The sequence below is a fragment of the Schistocerca serialis genome, chromosome 2 (genome assembly GCF_023864345.2).
Source record: "Schistocerca serialis cubense isolate TAMUIC-IGC-003099 chromosome 2, iqSchSeri2.2, whole genome shotgun sequence".
Lineage (NCBI taxonomy): Eukaryota > Metazoa > Arthropoda > Insecta > Orthoptera > Acrididae > Schistocerca > Schistocerca serialis.
This window is the reverse complement of record NC_064639.1, coordinates 462086122-462105532: the sequence shown is the minus strand read 5'-3', so window position 1 is coordinate 462105532 and position 19411 is coordinate 462086122. Positions and strand designations below refer to the sequence as shown.

General features: G+C 39.5%; 1 protein-coding gene across 2 annotated transcripts in view; it reads right to left on the bottom strand.

Moving 5' to 3' along the window:
• The window catches only part of LOC126457363 (ATP-dependent RNA helicase DHX33), a 143964-nt gene that overhangs the window by 18735 nt on the left and 105818 nt on the right, over positions 1–19411 (bottom strand). For both annotated transcript variants that reach the window (XM_050093602.1, XM_050093603.1), the window contains 3 exons: positions 13730–13861; positions 3648–3802; positions 467–638 (listed from right to left, as the gene is read on the bottom strand). In XM_050093602.1, the coding sequence (XP_049949559.1) occupies positions 467–638; positions 3648–3802; positions 13730–13861 (459 nt within the window). The remainder of the gene's footprint in view (positions 1–466; positions 639–3647; positions 3803–13729; positions 13862–19411) is intronic.

The following is a 19411-nucleotide window of genomic DNA, read 5'->3' as shown; positions in this document are numbered from 1 at the left end:
ACATCACAAACATTGGTGATGTTTCCCTCTCACATAGATTTTGTTTCTGACACTGCTCAATTTCACAGAACTCTGGTTTATATCTCTATTATAATTAAATTAGAGAAATGACTAAGTCTACTCCCTTTCCATTAGAATTTGGAATAAAAGAGGATCCAGTCTCTGCTAAATTATGTAAGTTTAATCCTTCACAATACAACAACAATAGCTGCAGACTTTCAGCTGTTTCAACCACAGCTTACAGTATACTTTTGATATTTTCCATTTCACTTTGTCACTGTAGTTATTGTGGACAGACAAAGCATACATCTATTCACAAATGAAATAGTGAAAGAGCTGCATAAACCATTTTTTGGATAAGAAGCACTGAGGCACCACAAAAAAATGACAAATGTTTACCTTAAACAAATTAGTTATAAGATTGGACACTGTGGTATAGATTATGTGAAGTGACAAAAACGTTTACCTTTTTCTGTGAAATTTTTGAAAATGTTCTGAAGACATTCAACAAAGTTATATGATCTCCAGCAGAAGAAACAAATTTCTGCCTTGCTGACAAGGCCTCCTCACGTTTGTTTGGTGGTGTCACAAAAACTGATTCACTTGACAGAAGAGCTACTATACTGATCACTTCTTCCCTGGCGAACAAATGGTAAATTTATTAATAACATGTTATATGTTTGCATGGCAGCTATCACATAACAACTTCAAGTGAAAATCTATGACATTAAGAAACACATTGATATTACAATATACAGTAATGAGCCAAAACATTACGACCACTGCTTAATTGGATGCTTGCCCACCTTTGGAAGACAATACAGCAGTGATTCTGCATGACATGGATTCAACAAATCCTTGGTAGGTTTCCATAGGTACGTGGCACTAGATGTCTACACACAGGTCATGCAATTGTGTAAATTACATGCTGGTGGTTCATGGGCATGGAGCTGACACCAAACAAGTGTTCTACTGGGTTCCGATCAGGTGACTTTGGTGGCCAAGACATCAACTGAGTTCACTACTATGCTCATTAAATTGCTGCAGCTCGATTCTGGGCTTGTGACTCAGACAGTAATCCTGCTGGAGAAAGCCATCATGACCAGGATAAACATCAAGCATAAGGGATGCAGGTGGTCCACAATAACGTTTGCATAGTTCATAGGTGACAAGGTACCTTTGACTGCTACCACAGGTGTCATGGAAGGCCAGGTGAATATCCCCAACAGCATAATACATTCCCAGCAACAACTTAATAGTGCTCACAAAGGCCTATCTCCCTGGTGTGGTGCATATGTCAAGCAATCATTCTCATGGATGACTGTGTGTCTGGACATGACTGTGAATGCATTGTTACAAGAAACATAACTCATTGGACCAAGTGACACAATTTCTTTGATCCATGATCCAATCTCACAATGTAAACATGGGAACAAGTAGAGGGTTGTTTGCTGTAGAACCCAACATTCAACAATGTGGGCAGAAAGGTGTGCTCTGAAACATTTTGTGCCTGCACCAGCAATGTAAACTGTCATCAGATCTGCCACAGATCAACATCTATCCTGGTGTACAGAGTGGGCAAACCTATGACCTCTATGTTCTGTGATTAGGTGTGGATGTTCAACATTTTGTTGCCTACTCAATCAACCAGCTTTTCTGTTTCCAAGAAGCCTGTTCCCAGGCACCGGACCATAATGATCAGTCCACTCCCAAACTCATTCACGTCAGTGGATTTTCGTATTTGCAGGCCATATCATGACTAGAATGATTTCTCTGGTCCATTTATATACTTTACTTCCCTCATCAAAGGCTGGCAATGCAACCATGTGGCAGTCAGTCTTGTGGTAAATGGTCATAATGTTATGGCTCTTCAGTTATAAAACATTCCAGGAATGTAATAATTATGAGTGACGTCACATAGGAGAAAAACTAAAAACAAAAAGGTATTTTGAGATGCAGCAAAGTGTGAGATAGTCACTGCTATGTGTGTTGAATACATATTTCACATAGATAAAATCAGTTTTCATGACAAGCACTTACTATTTACATACAAGATAAACTGGCATTAGTAGTAAAACATAAAACTGACTAAGTAATTACAATGTTTGTTACTAATTTACATAAAATAGTGGCAGAATCAACACATCCACCTCACTTTGTTAGTTTTTGCAAAATCTCTAAAAAGAGAAGACTGACTATTACAATCACATTTTTAAACTGAAATAATGAAAGTAGTACTATTTTTGTGAATTGTCCTCCACGAACAAGTATAGGATATTAGTGGTAACTTCACACCAAAATGTACTGTGCATTGTAAGAAAATTATAAAAACAGTCAATAACATTGAAGAGCTATATGTTCGATTGCAACCACAAAAGATTTTTTTTTTGTATATGTAAAAGACTAAGATGCAGACTAAAGGAGATAGATACCAGCACTGAATCTAGTCTTTAGAAAGACTTTAGAGACAACATTTTTTTCTTCAAATACTAAAGGAAGGTACGTGAACAAACAAATTATGCATGAATGAAAGGCCAAAAATTCTGAAATACAGGATTTATAACGTAAATACCTATTATCTACCCTCAAATGAAACTATATGGTTCCTGAGATCTTTCCAAGTCTCAAACATGTATGACGCATACATGCAAACTGATGTGATGAATGAAAATTTGTACCTTGCAGAGGCTCTGCAACTGTATTGGAAAAGCACCTCAGCATCAAAAGAAACAGGGGATACTGCCTGAAATCCAGGCATAGGTGCTTTCTAAGAAAATGAAACTATATGGTTCCAGAGACTTTTTCAAGTCCGAAACATCTATGATGTGTAGATGTAGACTAAAGGGACGAACGAAAATTCGTACCAAGACCTGGATTCGACCATGGCTCTACTGTTCACCAGGTAGATGTGCTAACCACTATGCCACCCTGCCATAATAGCTTTGCACAACCGCACGGACTACACTAGCATGCCTCCCACCTCAGTCCAAATACCCATTCACACCTCAGCCAACTTTGTATTCCCCTACGCAGAGTGGCATAGTGGTTAGTGCATCTGCCTAGTGAGTAGGAGGCATGGGTTTGAATCCCAGCATCGGTACTCATTTTTGTTCATCGCTTCAGTCTACATATATACATAACAGATGTATGAGACTTGCAAAGGTCTCTGGCACCACATAGTTTCATTTGATTAAAAAGCACTGTTTCGTTAGGTGCTGAGGTGGTATTGCAATACAGTTGGAGGGCTTTTGCAAAGCTGTTTGAGTTTAGGGGGAACACTAAGTGGGCTGAGGCACAAATGGGAATTTGGGTTGAGGATGGAGGCACACTAGGGTAGCCCGTGCAGCTGTGCAACGCCACTGTGCCAGGGTGGCTTTGTGGTTAGTGCATCTTCCTGGTGAGCAGGAGACCTGGATTCAAAACCCGGCCTTGGTACAAATTTCCATTCATCACTTCAGTCTCCATGTATATGTTATATTATCTACCTTCTCAAATTAATATTTTAAAAAATACATTGCAATGTATATGCTGCCTGTTTTAAAAAGCCATGTCTCCACAATAGGATAATTAAGCATACAAATTATCAAACAGACAGTATAACCTTCACTTTTGTTGGCAGTGAAGAAAGGTTCGTAAAAAATACTTACACACAATTGTAATCTTTTGCAGCCAAAAGTATTTTGCTAAACCGAGGATCAAGTGGAAATTGGGACATTTGGTGTCCCAATTTTGTGAGGACAGGTGAGTCTACAGACTCTATGGCATTAAGCTGTTTTAGTTGTTGTAGTGCTGCTATTAAGGACTGAAATCAAGACGTATTAAATAAAGTTTAAACACTGCAATAAACTAAAATTCATGATGAACAAGGTATTACTGTAGAAACTGGGAAATCAACAACATGGTTAAAAATGGTGCAACACTATAACACAATTATTTCTAGAGTATCTAATGCAAAACAGTGCACCAGCACCAAAACTTAAACTGTCACCTACAATACTTTTTGCTTATTGTAGATATTGTGAAATATGTTATTAAATAATGAACCAGCAGTACTACAGTCCTACAACTTTGAACAAAAATAACACTGAAGTAGGTATTATAAAATATTTAGTACTTTTTGACATGAATATTTTTGCAAAATTCTGTTAATGCTGTCAAAATATCTTGGATTGTTAAGATACACTGTCAATTGCTATTGGGAGGGAGGATTTTGAATAAGACCTTAATCACTATGAAAAAAACACATAAACAATAATGATATTAGAATAATATGATGAGTTGCAGTTTAACGATTAGAACTGTTGCTAAAATTTATGACAAGACAAAATAAAAATAAGTATAAAGATTATGCCATCCAACAGCTTGTACTGGTGTTAAGTGAGCTACTAATAAATTTCACAAGGCTAGAAATGCATATTCTGATATTGAAGTGAACCCCATAGAAAATAATAAGAGGTACAAAAATACCACCCTATAAAAATTAAACACCATACAGAGGTGGTTATTAGTGATGATACACAATAATAAACACCGTTAAAGATTATTTAGCTATGGTATTATGTCCTTCATCAGACGTAGAAACTCACATCACATGACTACTCTCAGGTCAGGGCACTAAGGCTGCTGCTGCATCTGAAGTGAGCAGCAGTCTACAATGGAGTTGGTAATAGGGGTACAGAAGAGGCGTGTGGTGGACAGGAGGGATAGCACTGTAGGAGTTGGGGAAGGTGCAATGGCTGCCTATGGGAGCACTTGGGTGTGTGGCTAGGACAGAATGGTGGGCTGCTAGGCGCAGCATCAGGAAGCTGTATTTTGGGGTGGGAGGTAAAGGGGAGAGGAGGTAAGCAGAGAAGGGGAAAGAATTATCCAGGCATATTTGTGGGATAGAAGACGTGTGCAGGGGTGGAGTGGGAACAGGGAAGGGGGCTAGGTTGGTGAAGAACAGGGACCAGCAAAGGTTGAGGCCAGTGAGGTTACAGGAATGAAGGATAAGTTGCAGGGAGGATTCCCACCTATGCAGTTCAGAAAAGCTGGTGTTGGAGAAGAATCCATGTGGAAAAAGCTGTGAAGCAGTTGTTGGAAGTTGAGCAAATCATGTTGTGCAGCATGCTCAGCAACTGTACAGTCAGTCTGTCTCTCTCTTGGCCAGTCTTGTGGTGGCAATTCATTGCATAGACAGCATGTTAATTGTCATGGGTACCAAGAATGTAGCACAGTGGTTGCAGCTACGTTGTTAGAGCACATGGCTGCTTTCACAGATGGCCCTGCCTTTGATGGGGTATGAGGTGCCAGTGATAGAACTGGAGTAGGTGGAAGTGGGAGGATGTGTGGGACAGGTCTTGCATCTAGGCCTATTGCAGTGATATGAGTCATGGCACAACGGGTCGGGAGCAGGAGTGAAATAGGGATGGACAAGGACATTGTGTGGGTTGAGTGGGAGATGGAATACCACTGTGGGAGAGTGTGGAAAGTGGAGAGAATATTCTCATTTCATGGCATGGCAACAGATAACCAGAACCTGGGGAGAACATAATTCAGTTACTCCAGTCTAAGGTGGTACTGGGTCAGTTACTTCAGTGTACTCTCATGTGTTTCCACTCGTAGAAACGATCACATGATCATGGGCATAACTACCTCTGGCAATGTGCTGGGGAACCCTGGTGCCCAAAAGAAAGAAAGAGGAAAACAAGGGCAAATTAAAATGTAAAACAAAAGTGGAAAAAATATGAAATGCCAGGTGTGTTGGTGTTTCACTTACATAATAATGCAAAGAAGAGAATATGTCACTGTTTATAACAAAAATATATAGTGCAGAAAACATACTGTTAAGAATAACTATTTGGATCGAATGGAGAAGAGTTGTAATAGAAGACAAAGAATCCTATATGCTACACATCCAAATATTTTAACCACAGCATGTTACTGTGCCAAAATTTAAAATCGTGTTCTGTGAGTACTTAAAATGTAACGTTAGACTGAGACATATGTTCTTAATGAATTAACAAACACAATTCTTACAAGTACGATAGTTAATAAATGGAAAGTAGCAATAGGTACTACAATAAAAATTGAAATTTCCAAATGTCTTACCCATGATTTGGTTGAAAGCAAATAACTATAAAAAATACCACAGCATTTAAGGTCTTGCAACCTGAAAATATGCACACTGGATTTGCATATGACCTCTAAAGTATCGTGCTGTCAGAAATAGCTAACATAAAAGATTAGACGTCAAACCGCTTGATGAAATTTTGAATCTCAGTGAAAGATTGGCAAATTGAATGCAAACTCCCTAACAAACAAATAAAAGCAGTACAGAAGCACTTCAACAGGTCACAAGAAGATAAGAAGTTAGCATAGCATCTAGCTTTTTTATCTAATGATTGACACTGTTCGTTTACAACTAAATATGCTGTTTCAGTGAACGAAGTAAGTCAAATATGCATGCAGACCAATACAGCTTTTATTCATATCTAGTGTCTGTGGTGCAAAACTTAAAAATAAAACACTTTGACATGACATTTCCTGATGAAGTTGTCCTCTGTTCCCAGCACAACTGGTATTGATAACTATGTTTAAATCACAAATATCAACACAATTTGGTATAAAAAACTCATTGGAGCTATTATTAGCGAAATACAACTCCCTGGTGGAAAGTTACCCTGACCTGCACAGAGCTGCCATGATATATCTAACAGTATTTGTTTGTGTAGCAAAAGCTGAGTGCTTTTTCACAGCTAAAGATATTTAAAAATACTGTTTAAGTTCCACAATGAGGTATGAACTATCACTGAATATAGAAGATGAAAGAGAACAATGAACTGATATTTCTAAAACAATACAGCATTTTCTAGGTACGGAAATGAGGAAAAACATTTATGACATAAATTTAGGCCACTAACCACATAATCTCATTATCAGTTTTTATTTTAACATGAGAATTCATACTTAAAAGGCCCTGCAAATGGACAACGGATAACTTGTGTCATTACCTGCAATCAGTTATTCTCTTTGGCCCTACAACAAACGAGTGATTTACTAAGCAATTTCATTCAGTATTTCAAATATCGCCCTCATGAATGTGTGATGTTGAAAACAAACTGCTAACATTTAGCAGCAGTGGCAGTTGATCTGTTTTTGTCCAGTAATACTTACAATAACAGATGTGTGCCTGCATGACATGTTGTCAGATGCTAAGCAGCCAATTGGATCTCATGTATCATGCAAGCCCCCCCATGAACCATGGACCTTGTCGTTGGTGGGGAGGCTTGCGTGCCTCAGCGATACAGATAGCCGTACCGTAGGTGCAACCACAACGGAGGGGTATCTGTTGAGAGGCCAGACAAACATGTGGTTCCTGAAGAGGGGCAGCAGCCTTTTCAGTAGTTGCAAGGGCAACAGTCTGGATGATTGACTGATCTGGCCTTTTAACAATAACCAAAACGGCCTTGCTGTGCTGGTACTGCGAACGGCTGAAAGCAAGGGGAAACTACAGCCGTAATTTTTCCCGAGGGCATGCAGCTTTACTGTATGATTAAATGATGATGGCATCCTCTTGGGTAAAATATTCCCGAGGTAAAATAGTCCCCCATTCGGATCTCCGGGCGGGGACTACTCAAGAGGATGTCGTTATCAGGAGAAAGAAAACTGACGTTCTACGGATTGGAGCGTGGAATGTCAGATCCCTTAATCGGGCAGGTAGGTTAGAAAATTTAAAAAGGGAAATGGATAGGTTAAATTTAGATATAGTGGGAATTAGTGATGTTCGGTGGCAGGAGGAACAAGACTTCTGGTCAGGTGACTACAGGGTTATAAACACAAAATCAAATAGGGGTAATGCAGGAGTAGGTTTAATAATGAATAGGAAAATAGGAATGCAGGTAAGCTATTACAAACAGCATAGTGAACGCATTATTGTGGCCAAGATAGATACGAAGCCCACACCTACTACAGTAGTACAAGTTTATATGCCAACTATGACGAAAAAATTGAAGAAATGTATGATGAAATAAAAGAAATTATTCAGATAGTGAAGGGAGACAAAATTTAATAGTCATGGGTGACTGGAATTCGAGTGTAGTAAAAGGAAGAAAAGGAAACGTAGTAGATGAATATGGATTGGGGCTAAGAAATGAAAGAGGAAGCCGCCTGGTAGAATTTTGCACAGAGCACAACATAATCATAGCTAACACTTGGTTTAAGAATCATGAAAGAAGGTTGTATACATGGAAGAACCCCGGAGATACTAAAAGGTATCAGATAGATTATATAATGGTAAGACAGAGATTTAGGAACCAGGTTTTAAATTGTAAGACATTTCCAGGGGCAGATGTGGACTCTGACCACAATCTATTGGTTATGACCTGTAGATTAAAACTGAAGAAACTGCAAAAAGGTGGGAATTTAAGGACATGGGACCTGGATAAACTGAAAGAACCAGATGTTGTACAGAGTTTCAGGGAGAGCATTAGGGAACAATTGACAGGAATGGGGGAAAGAAATACAGTAGAAGAAGAATGGGTAGCTTTGAGAGATGCAGTAGTGAAGGCAGCAGAGGATCAAGTAGGTAAAAAGACGAGGACTTGTAGAAATCCTTGGGTAACAGAAGAAATATTGAATTTAATTGATGAAAGGAGAAAATATAAAAATGCAGTAAATGAAGCAGGCAAAAAGGAATACAAACGTCTCAAAAATGAGATCGACAGGAAGTGCAAAATGGCTAAGCAGGGATGGATAGAGGGCAAATGTAAGGATGTAGAGGCTTATCTCACTAGGGGTAAGATAGATACTGCCTACAGGAAAATTAAAGAGACCTTTGGAGAAAAGAGAACCACTTGTATGAACATCAAGAGCTCAGATGGAAACCCAGTTCTAAGCAAAGAAGGGAAAGCAGAAAGGTGGAAGGAGTATATAGAGGGTCTATACAAGGGCGATGTACTTGAGGACAATATTATGGAAATGGAAAAGGATGTAGATGAAGATGAAATGGGAGATACGATACTGCGTGAAGAATTTGACAGAGCACTGAAAGACCTGAGTCAAAATTAGGCCCTGGGAGTAGACAACATTCCATTGGAACTACTGACGGCCTTGGGAGAGCCAGTCCTGACAAAACTCTACCATCTGGTGAGCAAGATGTATGAAACAGGTGAAATACCCTCAGACTTCAAGAAGAATATAATAATTCCAATCCCAAAGAAAGCAGGTGTTGACAGATGTGAAAATTACCGAACAATCAGTTTAATAAGCCACAGCTGCAAAATACTAACACGAATTCTTTACAGACGAATGGAAAAACTAGTAGAAGCGGACCTCGGGGAAGATCAGTTTGGATTCCGTAGAAACACTGGAACACGTGAGGCAATACTGACCTTACGACTTATCTTAGAAGAATGATTAAAGAAAGGCAAACCTACGTTTCTAGCATTTGTAGACTTAAGAGAAAGCTTTTGACAATGTTGAGTGGAATACTCTCTCAAATTATGAAGGTGACAGGGGTCATAAACAGGGTGCAAAAGGCTATTTACAATTTTTACAGAAACCAGATGGCAGTTATAAGAGTCGAGGGGCATGAAAAGGATGCAGTGGTTGAGAAGGGAGTGAGACTGGGTTGTAGCCTATCTCCAATGTTGTTCAATCTGTATATTGAGCAAGCAGTAAAGGAAACAAAAGAAAAATACGGGGTAGGTATTAAAATCCATGGAGAAGAAATAAAAACTTCGAGGTTCGCCGATGACATTGTAATTCTGTCAGAGACAGCAAAGGACTTGGAAGAGCAGTTGAATGGAATGGACAGTGTCTTGAAAGGAGGATATAAGATGAACATCAACAAAAGCAAAACGAGGATAATGGAATGTAGTTGAATTAAGTCGGGTGATGCTGAGGGAATTAGATTAGGAAATGAGACACTTAAAGTAGTAAAGGAGTTTTGCTATTTGGGGAGCAAAATAACTGATGATGGTCGAAGTAGAGAGGATATAAAATGTAGACTGGCAATGGCAAGGAAAGCGTTTCTGAAGAAGAGAAATTTGTTAGCATCGAGTATAGATTTAAGTGTCAGGAAGTAATTTCTGAAAGTATTTGTATGGAGTGTAGCCATGTATGGAAGTGAAACATGGACGATAAATAGTTTGGACAAGAAGAGAATAGAAGCTTTCGAAATGTGGTGCTACAGAAGAATGCTGAAGATTAGATGGGTAGATCACATAACTAATGAGGAAGTATTGAATACGATTGGGGAGAAGAGAAGTTCGTGGCACAACTTGACCAGAAGAAGGGTTCGGTTGGTAGGACATGTTCTGAGGCATCAAGGGATCACCAATTTAGTATTAGAGGGCAGCGTGGAGGGTAAAAATCGTAGAGGGAGACCAAGAGATAAATACACTAAGCAGATTCAGAAGGATGTAGGTTGCAGTAGGTACTGGGAGATGAAAAAGCTTGCACAGGATAGAGTAGCATGGAGAGCTGCATCAAACCAGTCTCAGGACTGAAGACCACAACAACAACAACAACAACAACAACAACAACATATCATGCAAGACAAATGCTGCACTGAATCAAATCGGAACGGAATATGGCAGGTGCAACAATGCAAACCTCAAGTGTGACACGCTGCCCAATCTTTACTGTGACTGCAGACCTCCACATCAGGCTATACATCATATTGTTAGTGACTTTTGGACTCGAACATGTCATAATAGTGAAGAAGTTTTCCTCTTTGCACTGGATTGAATAAGTGGATAATCAGTTATGAAACAAATGTAACCTTGTCAAATTCATTGTTTTTCATTTGAACAGATGTATAGAGCTGTATGTAACTGCCGAAAATTGTGTGTATTAACTATACATTAATTCGATAAATAAATAATGACAAAAATTTACAAAAAATTAGTTAAAAATGGGAACTGTAATTTATTAAAATTTCTTTCAAATACTTCTCTTGGGAATTGTAAGCTATACTACACAATACATTACATCTTTCACTGACATCATGAATGTTGTGTACATCTTTCCTGTCTGTATTTAGCAAATACTTCTTAAGCTCATCAAATCTTGTTTCGCCTATTAGGCTTACACTTTAACTACAATTATTTACAAAACAGATTTAAATTAAAATGTGCTTAATATTACCTCATTCTCTTGAGACATTGAAAACTTTAATGATGTGGGAAAATCACCAGACGGATTGCTTAACATGAATTTCTACTTCGACAGCACAAGTTTCAAAATACTAATCATTACAAAATTTTAAGAGTGTCAATGTTTTTATATTTGTATTCTGTCTTAATAGAGGTGGCATCGCCATCTAAAACTTCGCTTTACAGAGTGGTTTTTGCTGCCAGAATAACCATAAATTCTAACATTAAGTTCTTACTCTACATGGGCATAGCAAAATGAAACAAAAGTATATGGCCATTCTTAATATCTACACAAATGAGTTGCAGCCAAGCAGCCATAGTGTCAAAGTCATAAGTGATGTGTTAGATTGCATGGGAACTCCACATGATCAGTGACTGTTAGCTTCGATCTGCGATTTGTCCACACACGTGACATCTATGGGTAGAATGCATAACCCGGTGGCAGACTGCTACAACATGTCGCTCATGTTCGAGGGCCTTATGTACTTCCTTCAAAGTAATATGTCATTTCTATTTTCTCATACAATATTGGATGTTATATAACTTTTTTTATATTATTTGTAATATTTATACTCTGAAAGTAAAAAGTTCATAATAAAAGTAAAATACAAATTTTTATAAAAGCTACATTTTCTTATGTCACAAATATTTACTTTGGGTAGTAAGAAAGATAAGATTAGTGTTTAACGTCCCACTGACCATGAAGTCAGTAGACATGGAGCACAAGGCTCAGAGTGGGTAAGAAATGGGAGGGAAATTGGGTGTGTCCTTTTAAAGGAACAATTCACATATTTATCTTAAGGGATCTAGGGCAATAAAGGAAAGCCTACATCTGGTGAGCTGAACTGGGATTTGAACTGCAGTCCTCCAATCCTATGTCGTAATGACTAAGTCATCTCGCAGTGGGAGGTCAGGCATGGTGGAGGGAGGAGAGCCCACTTTGGGTACATATCCCAGGGGCCCCATGATTGTAGTGCACCACTGCATGTGATGCAGATTATTTTATGCAGGCAGTGCCCCACAGTTTACAAGTATTTGAACAACACCACAGCAACCACTGCTGAATAAACAATGTTTTATTTGTTACGAAAAATTTTTCTGAAAATCTATTCCACAAAATAAAAAGTGCCAATTTAGTCTGTTAACAAACTAGTCTACAACCGGACAAATACATTAAAAGTGTGACATTTAACAAGCAAGGCTACGTTCAAAATACAGCACCTGCATAAACACAAATCAACACAATGCCCATGTTTACTGAGACTAATAACAAATGCAGTTTTGTTCATCCAGCAGCTTCTTTGAAATTTATCTTGCCAATCCAAAACTGGTGCAGGTTTTTTTTCCCCAAAATCTAGCTGCCTTGAAGTAAGTGACACAAATCTGATGATTTATTGTTTACTTTATGGGATTCATTTCTTGCAGGATGCAGATGGTAGCTGAAGTCTAAGGCCTCCGGATGAGATTTTGCGGTAATTAAATCATATATTGTTTTCAACTTTGTTGTTAGCTGTGGTGCCTTCACTTCACATTCTCTACATAGAAAGTAAATTAAAGAAGTAACAAAACAGTTCACCTAAAGTGGTATTCAAATCAGCTGTTATCATCATTTGGCCACCTCCTGTCCTGTGTACTAGTGCAAGTAGATAGCAGTATACCACTCTTTGCATTCTAATAGTCACATAGTTTTTGCTACATTTTCATCCTTATCTCCGCCTCATCACATTAAGTTCTTGTTGTACTAGGAATCAGCTGATGCAGATGCTTCATCTTTTATATATGTTAACAGAGCGCGTTCTCCACGATGGGTGGCAAGAAGGAACCCAATCATGCATACAATTACAACTGCTCTTCACTTTGATGATCATATTTTGCCTTTGCCATTCTTGGGCATAGCCAACACATTTGAAATCTTTGATGACCTTCCTCCAAATAGCTATACAGCATACTGTCTTCATCGAAAGTCAGTAAGACCTCCAATTTTACATCAAGTACGTAAGACCATTTGCTCAGATGAACACACAATATTTCAATCAGCCTGCTGCAGTAACTAATGGCAGATAGTAAACACATATCTGCACCCCCCCCCACTCCCTTCCCACAGTAAAGGTAAGCTCAATGTGAAATTTCGTTTAAACACAGCAATGCTTTACTAGATGTAGTCCAATTGGATATGGTATACCTTTGCCCCATTGACTTTTGAACTGACTTACCCAATTAGCCACAGGAGGACCTGACCTATAATTTAACCAGACTCCAAAACAAAGTATAATTAGCATTTTTCACATATACAAATCATTGTCAGAGGTGGAACAGGCAGTAAGTGAAAAGAAAGTAGCAGGAGTAACTGAGAATTGAATGTCAGTCCTGTGGATTTTTAGTATGACACACATTGCCACTGAGTCAGATAGACGACATATGCAAGATGTTTAAAATTTGCTATTGGGAATGGAATCTTTATTTCAACATGATGTACCTTTCAACAAAATACATGAGGCTACAAAAAGATATTCAGGGCTTAGCAGAATCTGCGCAGAAAATAATATTCTTTATGGTAATGAAAAGAATTGATTGTATAAATTTATACTTACTTCCCTAGGAGGCTTATCAATAAAATCAAATGACACACAGTTTATCCCCAAAGCTAGAAGTTGCAACACAACTCCTGTCAGGTTGCAGCGCTGTATTTCTGGGACTGAATTTTTTGGCAAAGACTCGAATTCCTGTAACAATGCCACTGAAATGGTATTAAAAAGAAAACTACTACCAATACATACCATTAAATATTTTTTTATACATAAATAATTTTAGAGTAAAGGAGACCACACAATGAATAGTGGAAGCTTTGAGTTGTCAACAGGTGCACACAAAAGGAAATTGGAAAACTTGCCAGCTTTCAGAATAAATCCTTTCTCGATCTAGTATAACAGCGAAAACAAGCAATTATTGATAAAATATTTAATTGTATATAATAGAGGGAAGCTCTTTGCCTTTACAAATGTCTGCTTGTGTCTGTGTGGATGGATATGTGTGTGTGTGCGAGTGTATACCTGTCCTTTTTTCCCCCTAAGGTAAGTCTTTCCGCTCCCGGGATTGGAATGACTCCTTACCCTCTCCCTTAAAACCCACATCCTTTCGTCTTTCCCTCTCCTTCCCTCATTCCTGATGAAGCAACCGTTTGTTGCGAAAGCTTGAATTTTGTGTGTATGTTTGTGTTTGTTTGTGTGTCTATCGACCTGCCAGCACTTTCGTTTGGTAAGTCACATCATCTTTGTTTTTAGTTAAATTATTTAATTGGATAGATAAAAAATCTACTCACCGTGGGCGGCAGAACACACACATAAGAGACTGTTGTGACTGGCCAGCTTTCAGAGCCAGTGGCTTCATCTTCAGGCAGGAAGGCTGAAGGGGAATGAAGAAGGGTTAAGGAAAAGGACTGGAGAGGTCAAGGAAAAAGGGGTAAACTTTGGGAAAGTCACCAGAACCGCGGGTTAGGGGAGACTTACCATATGGGATGAGAAGGAAAGACTGATTGTTGGGGACTGCATCGAACGAGATTTGGAAACCTGAGAGCTTAAAGATGGAAGACAGGGTAATAAGCAATACAGAGATTACTACCAAAACATTGTGCACAAGTTAATAAGCGTGAAAAGCTAAGTGCATTGTACGTGACAGAGGGGGGGGGGGGGGGGTTGAAAAATAGTTGGGAAAGACAATGACGGATGTAGAGAACTAAAACGGAGTGAAGCAAAGAGCAGTTATAGTGAAGAAAAGCCGAGACGGAAGAAATTAATGTAAATTAAGGCCGTGTTGTAGTGCTAGATCCCACCTGCAGTGTTCTGAGAAACTGGTGTCTGGGGGGAAGAATCCAGATGGCGCATGTGGTGAAACAGGAGCCAAGGTCATGAATGGCATGGTGTAGAGCATGCTCTGCAACAGGATATTGCGAGCTGCCAGTAAATATCCTCTGCCTATACCCATTCATCCTAATTGATAATTTGGTGGTAGTCATGCTGATGTAGAAGGCTGAACAGTGTTTACATAATAGCTGGTATATGACGTGTCTTTTCACAGGTGGCTCTCCCTTTGACAGTATATTTTTTGCCAGTTACAGGGCCATTATAGGTGGCAGTAGGAGGGTGCATAGGCAAGTCTTGGAGGGGGGGATGGCCACAGGGGCAGGAGTCATAGGGTAGGGAGATGGGTGCAGAGGGAGCATAGAGTCTGACAAGAATATTGCGGAGATTGGGAGGGTGACAGAAAGCTATTCTAGGTGTGGTGGGCAAAATTTCAGACAGAACGGATCTCATTTCAGGGCACGATTTTAGGAAGTTGTGGCCCTGTCGAAGTTGCTGATTAACACATTCCAGACCAGAATAATATTGAGTCACCAATGGTGTGCTCCAAAGACTGTTTTGTAGAGGGATCGGCAGTACCAGGATTGGATGTGATGGCATGGGAAATCTGCTTTTTAATTAGGCTGGTGGGGTAATTATGTGCAGTGAAGGCTGATGTGAGAATGGTGGTGTATTGCTTTAAAGAGTCTGAACCCTAACAAATATGTTTGCATTGGATGTCAACGCTGTATTGGGGGTGGGGGTGGGGGTGGGGGTGGGGTGGGGGTGGGGGTGGGGGGGGGGGGGGAGGTAACGTTTGACATGGAAAGGATGGCAACTGTCAAAATGTAAGTACTGTTGTTTGTTGGTAGGTTTAATGTGGACGGAAGTGTGTAGCTGGCCTTTGGTGAGGACAAGATCAACGTGAAGGAAAGTGGCATGGGATTCGGAATAGGACCATGTGAAATTTAATTGGAAGAAGGTATTCAGAAACTCCAGGAATTTTAGCAGGTCAGTCTTACCATGAGACCATACGGTAAAGATGTCATCAATGTACCTAACCAAACCAGGGGCTGAAGACTTATTGATCACAGGAAAGCCCCTTCCAAGCAACCCATAAAAAGGTTGGCACAGGAAGGAGCCATCCTGGTTCCCATGGCCGTACCCCTGATCTGTTTGTATGTCTGCCCCTCAAAGGTGAAGTAGTTGTTGGTACATATGAAGTTGATTAAGGTGAGCAGGGAGGATTTCATAGGTTTGGAATCAGGTGGGCTGTGACTGAGGAAATGTTCAGCAACAGACAGACCATGTATGTCAGGGATAAACTGCCAGCAATCATTAAAAACTTGGTTTCAGGTAAAGCATGGTTTAAACAGAGTTTAAAAGATTTTTTGATAGGCAATTCTACTCTATGGATGAATATCTTAACAGAGACTGTTAAGCCAGCTTAAGTAAAAATGTCTTTTAGATTTCAATTCTGACAGCACTTTGTCACAACAGTCAAGATTAGGTATTTTGTGTATGATAAATTTATTAATAGTGCATAACAATGTTTCATTCTGACAGCATGTTAATTCTGTAAATATAAGCTGAACCAGTTTCCCATATTGTATTCACCCAATCTCCTGACAAATGATCAGGGTAGTAAGTATTATATTCAAATGTTTTATGTTTTTGTGTTATACGTTCTGACATGTTGCACACCTACAAGAATCATCTCATTTTTTGGCTCTATAGAACGAAAACCGAATCGACAATCTAGGAAATGGTTGGTATCTTTGATGTAGGAGGGAAGATTTTGTACTATGAATTGCAGGTGTTGACCAACTAAGGCAGAGATACGTTCAGTGGGTGCTTTGAAGCCAGCAACTATAGGCGGCCAGAATGATTGAGTATGTGGATCTTAGGAAGAAGGTAAAAGATGGGGGTGTGTGGTTTGGGTGGGGTGAGAAGTTTTATGGACTGAGGTGTTAGTCCTTGTGAGGGGCCTGAGATTTTAGGAAGGGGCTGCGGGTCAGTTTGAATCACAGGGATGGGACTTTGATGGCATATGCTGTATGTAGAGGTGTCAGACAGCTGGCGTTGACCTTCACTAACATATTCCTTTCGGTCAAGTATTACGCAGTGGATCCTTTGTCTGATGGATGGATAATGATGGAGTCATCAGCTTTTAGGGAACGTAGAGCCTGGAGTTCCGCAGAGGACAAGTTAGGGTCATGTTGTACGCACCTGAGGAAGGGTTGTGAGGCAATGCTGGATGTGAGGAATTTTTGGAAGGCTTGTAAGGAATGATTTTGAGGTAGTGGTTGTGAGTCAAGTTGGGATCGTGGTCTGCTCTGTTCAAGGAAGAGTTCTGTGCCATGTTTGCTGTTGGAAATGTTTTGGTGTTGTGTTGCAAAGTGATATTTCCAATGGATATTATGTGTGAAGGAAAGGAGGTCCTTCACTAAAGCAGCAAGATCAAATGCAGGTTTAGGGCTGAAAGTGAAGTCCTTAGATAATACAGACAATTCAGGTGGGGAGAGTGTTTTAGATGAGAGGTTAAGGACACTGCACTGTTGTGACTGTTTCTTGGGATTATAGGTTATTCTTGGCCTGGGGGGCAGTGGTGAAGGCTTTGGGATGTTAAGGAGGTTGGCAAAGCTCTGTTTGTTAGTGGTGGTTGATGGTGTGGCTGTTTAGGGAACTGCAAAGAGACAGGAAGGGAAATACCACCGTTCAGGTAGTTTAGGAGAAGGTGGGATAGCTTCTTGATGTGAAGTCTGGCATGTTTTTGGAGTTTGAAGTTGGTTTGGCAGATGATACCTTTCAAGGAAACAAGAGGGGCAGATAATTGCAGGATTTTATAGGAGGAGAGAAGTCTGGTAGAGGTCACAGATTAGCCCAGTAAGAGCAAAATACCGCTATATTTGAAACTGTAAAGGGGCCTGGTGCAGGACAGGATTGCATTCAGAAATGTTGGCTTTCAATTTTAGGCCTTTTGGAGTAACTCCAAGGGACAAACAGGTTTCAAGAAACAGAATGTGGGACCTTAGTTTTGATAGGGCAAAGACATGTTTTCGAAAGGAACGGATGTAATATGGGATGGAATTCATGATGGTAAGAGAGGACAGTTTGGAGAGTTAAAAATCATGAGAGTGCAAAAAAATAAAGCAGAGGGTGGGGGGAAGAAACCACTAGAAGAAAAGCAATGAAAAAAACTGGAAAAATTAGAAATATTCTTATGGAAATTGTTAATAAGAGATAATGAGTGGGTGATCTATATTGATACGAAAAATGATAAAAGGAAAAAATCGATCGGGAAAGTTGTGAAAACAGACAAAATTTTAGAAACTGGGTAAACAGAAAGTGAAAGTCATAGGACAAAATGTAAACTACTTAGCTTGGCAATTAAAGTGATGCAAGAGACGGCAATAAAAGGCAATCAGAGCAATTTGCTGGAAAACAAATGCACAAAAATGTGAAAGAATTACATATAAACAAGATAAGTGAAAGGTGGAAAAGAAAATAGCTCCCAAATCTGCAAATAAATCGATGACAGATGATCGGGAGAAGGCCGTGCTGTGTAACGAACTGTAAATTGTTGTATGCAGATTCATAAATAACAATGGAATTGTTACATGCAAATAAAAATGAAAATCGACCCATCTACAAGCACAGAAATCGGTATTAGAAAAGATGAAGGGGAAAGTGCTGATTAATCTTGGTGAAACAGATAAATAAATGAATGGATTAGCACATAAGGTAGAAAACATACAACAGTTTGGACAAGACAGACGACAACAAAGACTGACTAAAGGGTTAAATAAGAAGGAATGATGGACACATGGACTAATATAACAATGAAAAACAATTACCTTGTATACTCGAATAATCCGTGCACCCCAATTTTGAGGTAGAGGAAAAAAAAATCATTTTTTGCTTTAATTTGTTTTATTTACAAAAAAAAATTGTTCCAACGTTATGGTGTGTTCAAAAGTATGTATAATAACTACTGGTTTGAAGCAACGCTGCTGTACAGGTTGATACATCGTTAAAACGCAACCGATTCAGTGGCGTGCAGCTGGCCAGCTGGCGGGCGGGCAGCCAGCGGCGTGCAGCTGGCCGGCTGGCCCATTAGGCGGGCGGGCGGGGAACATTATCACCGCCAGCTGGGACTCTACGCGTACCTACAATAGCAAAAAAAGAAATGTGAATTACCGGTATCTTGTTTAAGAATTTGTTAATACGGCATGTGCAATAAAATATATTGTTTCTCACTGCCGCCAGTTCGTATCATGATGCTGGATTCTCCTTTCCTGTTCACTGTGTTGTCGAGCGGCATCTCAAAATAGACTGGAGTTTGATCCGCATTACCAATTTGCGATAATATATAGGACTGTTTACGGTGCAGATTTATCACATAATGACGAAAATTCACTATTTTTTCCCCCGTAA